Genomic DNA, 5,663 nt, shown 5'->3' with positions numbered 1-5,663 from the left:
GAAAAAAAAGATTGGATAGTATAAGCCTTACAAATCCTTCAATCACTCCAATAGATGGGTCTTCAAAGGAGCCATCCAAGTTAAACATTTTCCATGTACACTGTAAGGATGAGAGAAATTTAAACAAAATAAACCATTTTGTACCCCATGTATCATAGAATAATCTACCTTGTTATTTTCTTCCACGGTACTATCTAGGTTATTGCACAGTTTTGCATTTAAATGAGGGCTACTTGCAGCTACAAGCATCTATTAAAGAAAAAGAAAAGTAAAAAGCATATATATACCACAAATTACTAATCAACTTGCAAGATAGAGGAGCCTTTTTATTAAGTACCTCTTTAAGTTGCTTGTTTGTTGGCTGTGGATCCCCGAAACCAAGCGGTCCATTGAACTTTTTCAACAAAAAATTTCTTTATTCTCAATGGAGGGAATATCATTGATGCTTCAATAAATGCAAATATATACCTGATCAAGAATCTTTGAGCAAGCAATATTTTCTTTGTTAGAAGAAATGGATGCTTGAACATGTGAGGGTGAGCCATTTGCAATATTTGTAACCTAAACAATCAAAGAAGTAGAATTTGAAGGGTCTACAAAAAGATAAATAGACAATCAACTCTTAACAAGAGTAGGCATACCTCTTCTACCTGTCTTGAATGCTCAAAGTCACAAGCAAGAGATAGCCTTTTTGATTGAGTGTATGTGATCGAACCAGTAGGAGTATTCTCATCCTTTTAGAATAGAACATTGATATGTGAGAAAACGCCAAAGTTAATACGCAAAGGTATGTAATGAATTTACCTCTAGTTGAGATTGAGACCACTTCTTTGTGTCTTCTATGGTTGAATTCACACTTGACTTTTGTTGCAAAGATAAGGGGCTTGTTTCTTTCCAAGGCTATAAGCAACTTGTAGTTAGCAAACATATTCAAAGACAAATAGTTGATTCTACAAAGCAAAAGAGAAATATTACATGTACTTCTTCATCGGGTTGATCGAGGCTCAATCTTGCTAAGAAACACAAGTGGAACCTCTATTATTTGATTCTAAATTTGAAACATAAAAAATGAGCTATCAAAAATCTTAAAAGTGAATGTAATTTAGATGTTCTACTAGAGGGGTACTTACAATATGCAATCTAGATCCTGGTAGAAGACTTCCAGGAATATAAAGACTCTTTGCACCTTCCACCGCTCATAATCATGTTCACCATGTGACTTTGAAAAGACGATGCCTCTGCCAACTTCCTTTGTGTGTGAATCAAGGACGGGAATGAAGCAAAATTGTTGTGGTGTACCTTTGGAAAACAACCCACATCTACATCTCACATTCTCTTTAGTTATACGATTGGATGCTCCCATGATTTTGCCCTTTTCTTGGCCACTAGTAGGCACATAACATACCTCTTGTATATTATGTAGAGGGGCGGAGAAATTTTCTATACCTTCAAACAAATCATCTCTTCAAGGTCAACCATCTCAGTGCCTACTTCTTCATGGTTTCTATCTTCATCAACACTCTCCAAGTGTAAGATATCTTCCACTGGGATCTGGTGGATTTTACCAAGCCCTTCAAACAATGGCCCTGCTTTGAGTCTCATGTAATGCCTATGTTGGTTAATTTTTAGAAAGATTTGTCTCTCTGTCATATAATCGGAATCCTTGGCTTCATTGCGGGCTCGAAAAGGAGATAGTGTTCTTCGCTTCCGATGAATGAACTTCTCCACTTGCTGCCTCATTTCCTTGTCCTTCTTGAAATATGCTTGCATAAACTTGTCGATGGGAAACAAACCTAGCCCTTGTTCGGTCCACATACGAATCCGTTCCATGTTCCTATTGTATGTGCGATGCTCCCAAGCATGATTAATGCGAAGCAAACCTTTTTCCTTTGCACTCTTTGGGATTTGGACTACAAAATGAGACTTTGATTTAGCTTGGAAATTGAGCTCATTATTGGAAAAATTTGCTTCATCTCTCCCAATGTATGTCAAGGACAAATGATCATGTTGCATGTGAGGTGGCACTTCTTGCGAAACTTGTTTTGCTGGAGTGGATGACAAAGTCTCTGCCTTGGCCAATTTTCTTTGCGCCCAACTATGCAAAGCAAGTCTGTGTCCACTAACCTCTATTCCCAAGGCTCCCCATGAAGCCACAGAGGTGTACAAGAGACTTCTTCCGTCGATATTGTTCTTGCATATACTTTTCGTATAGCGATCCATTCCCAAAAATTCATTAACAAACGCTGCTACTTTTTCAGCATTCCATAAGAAGATGCTTTTCAAAGGCTCATTCTCCATGTTGATGTGATTGCTATTAGCCCTACAAAACAAAACCACATCAAAAATTTCAGTAAATGGGTCCAATTTGTATCAATAAAAATCACCCTCTAGATAACCATGGTATTTTGTTGAATGATATTGGCTTATATTTGTGATTTCAATCATGTTTCAAATAATTCCTTGACTACAAACCATGCTTGATTTTGTACTTTTGTAAGCAATATGTAAAGATGATATTAAACAAGGGGGAGGGTTTTGTTTTACAAAACTCATGCCAAAGGGAGAATTGCTATCCCAATATTGGTTCTAATGGGTGGAGTTAAGCAATGGAACTTCACTTCACAATGAAAAAGTACCTTATAAGTAGAAAACTGCACGAAGAGGCCGAGCTTCTTTGCAACTACGGGAGCACGGTGGCTTGATGACGAAGTTGAAGTTTGGAACAAGCTACAGGAGCTACATATTTCGTCGAAGAAGTTAATGGGAAGAAGAAGGTGCAATGGACAAGGTTAAGGGAAAGAGGAAAGTGCGCAAAGGAGATAGCTTCGCCAATGGAGAAGAAGTCTGTGGGAAGAGAAAGGTGCAATGGAAAAGCTTGAGGGACAAAGAAAGGTGCACAGAGAAGACGTTAGTTGGTGATGGCGTGAAAAAATGAGCGCATGAAGTGAAGGTAAGAAAAATGATGAGTAATAGTCGATTATGCATGGTAAGGCGTGCCCAAGATGTTTCAATTTAGGCCAATATCTAAAATACACAATATAATGCTTAATATTGTTTGGAGCTTTTTAAAAAAGTTGAGCAACGACGGCTCAAACTCAAAAGAAAAGAAGAAAATGGGCGAAGTACTATAGCTTGGAAGCGCCGACGAGCTCGCGTTAGCTGAGGCAGGCCTGTTGGAAGCGAGAGAGGCGATATAGCCTACGGGAGCAACGTCAGGGCGAGGTCCAGCAAGGCGAACAGGGTATGTGTCGTGTTTGGCTTGATGTACGATTGCGACGAGCTGTGGCGTGAGAGAGAGGGCGTTTGCCAGCAGGGAAAGCGGGGCAGGGGGCCCTTCAAAGGCAACAGAAGGAGCTGTGGAGTGAGAGACACTACAAGAGGTTGTGTGCTCTTGTGACCTTGTTAGCGACGGAAATACATTGGGTTTCTATAACCCCCGGCGTCGCTAAAACCGTCGCTACGAGCGTCGCTACGAGAGCGTCGCTATAGGCGTCGCTATATAGCGACGCATATAGCGACGCCTATAGCGACGCTTATAGCGACGTTTACACTGCAGACTATAGCGACGCTCATAGCGACGCTACAGAGCCATAAATAGCGACGCTTATAGCGACACCCGAGAGAATATTTTTTTGGTGGCAGGGCATTGAATGCCCTGCCACCCATCAACCATATTGTACTTGATTCACTTTTTAAAAAAAGTGCAAAGGTAGATAATAGACCCAAAATAGTCACCCACAAGACGCATTGTTTGCAAAATTGACAATTGTACACATCATAGGCAAAATGAATTGATTGGCAAATGTAATAATGACAATTGTACAACATCATAGGCATAAAGAATTGATTGGCAAAAGGAACTGCGGTGACAAATGTAATAATATACATGGTTCAAAAAGACGTATAAAATCCGTCTCATGATACATAAGCTATGAGAAACCCTAAACTAATGCTATCTAGCTACGGCTAAACTGACGTCGTTTAGTCAGACGTCTCATCGCGTCCAAGCGGCGTATCTGTCGGATTCTGCAAAAAAAGACAATAAGACAGCTTTCAGTAAGTATAAACATATAACGACATTTATAAAACAATACAAAAAATAAAAAAGAGTAAACCCTAATACTAACCATGCCGCCGCGAGAACTGAGAATGTCCATCAGAGCGTTTAAGCCCTTCCTGCCTGCGTACTCGCGCTCGTACGGTGTGGGATCACGTCCTGTCATCGACCACTGTCAAAACATACAAAGATTTCATTATGTTAGAACTAAAAAACTCATAAACCCTAAACTACCGAACATGCATAAAGAGCAATGTGAAAAGACTTACAAAATCGGCCTCAAATGATGCCCATCCACCGCTCCCCAAGTGGTGCGAGCTCCCTGCCTCTACTCGCGCTCTGGCTGCATCCTTTTGTTGCTTCCACTTGTCGGGATTCTCGCGCACTGCTTTCTTCGCATTCTTCCAATCTTCTTTGGCCAGCCAATCTGGCCTATTCCACCCATTCTTGATTGCTTTTTGCACTTCGGAACGCTTGTGTTTGCAGTATTCGCGCATTCGAATCTTCATCAGGTCTTCATTGAAGCGCTGATCCCGTGTTGGAACGGGAAACTCATCATGAAGTATGCTGATGACTCTGTTTTTTAAATCACTTGGTACTTCACTCCATTTGTTTAGTATATAGTGTCTAAACAGCTGAGAGCAAAGACCACGCATGCGCGAGATCACCTTCTTGCTGTCATCATCCATGATGATGCCGCCGCTGATGTCGACGGAGTAAGGCAAGCCCTCTGGCCGGTGACGCGTGAACCTGGGTGTCCCGGCAGGGGTCTCTAGCGGCGTGTCGATGGGGGTACGGACGTCAGGTGTCTCCACCGGCGTCTGGGCCCCGAAGCGAGGAGTGTCGAGTGGGGTGGCTCCTGGCGGAGTAGGTAGAGGTGTGTAGCTTTCTAGGAACAGTCAGCCGTGCAAAACCTCGCGTAGATGGTGATGCTGTGGCTAGTGTGGGGGCGGGCAAAGAAGGGGAGGGTAAAGAGCCTCGTCGAACACGAGGCGGTGTGGAGGCATCGGTGGCGGAATCCCCACAACAACCGCCACCGCCACCACTAGAGCGCCGCTGTCTGGACGAGTGTGAAGCTCGTCTCGTCGACGCCGAAGCTTCGGAGCGCGCCGAATGCTCCGAAAGAGAGGGAGATGCGGATGGTGTAGGAACGCGCGATGATGCGCCAGAGCGATGACGCTCGACGTACCACTGTCTCTGCTGCGGTGACAAAGAAGAAAGAAACTCCTCATCATCCATACCTGCATTAAACACACGAATATTTAAACTTAATATTGAATGAATAGAGTAGACAATGACGCAAAGACCATTAAATACAATGACGTAATGACGCATATAAATACAATGACGCAATGACTCGAGTGATAGAAGAGGCAAGTCAAAAACTCAGAATTTTCAATCAAAAGATGTGAGCGCGAGTAGAAAAGAGCGTTATACACCATGGAAGGTACTTAGAGAGCCAGAGCTTTTACAACACGGAGCAAAATTGTTCAAATACAATATTTGTGGCTTTAAGAGATCTCTCTCTCATCCTCGCATAACTTAGCATAACTCTCCTCTACGCACAGTAGCGTTGCGACTCTCCATGATTATCTTGAACCATTGC

General features: G+C 42.4%; 1 protein-coding gene across 1 annotated transcript; it reads right to left on the bottom strand.

Annotated features, from left to right (window-relative positions):
- Positions 1 to 1,440: 1,440 nt before the first annotated feature.
- Positions 1,441 to 2,310, bottom strand: LOC147428921 (uncharacterized). The gene has a single exon (XM_086495164.1). The coding sequence runs from the start codon at positions 2,296 to 2,298 to the stop codon at positions 1,441 to 1,443; it is 858 nt and encodes a 285-aa protein (XP_086351290.1). The 5' UTR covers positions 2,299 to 2,310.
- Between the last annotated feature and the right edge of the window lie 3,353 nt (positions 2,311 to 5,663).

Source organism: Adiantum capillus-veneris, chromosome 22 (assembly GCF_014529385.1).
Source record: "Adiantum capillus-veneris isolate H3 chromosome 22, ASM1452938v2, whole genome shotgun sequence".
Classification (NCBI taxonomy): Eukaryota; Viridiplantae; Streptophyta; class Polypodiopsida; order Polypodiales; family Pteridaceae; genus Adiantum; species Adiantum capillus-veneris.
Note: the sequence above shows the minus strand (reverse complement) of the source record. Positions and strands in the feature narration are given on the sequence as shown.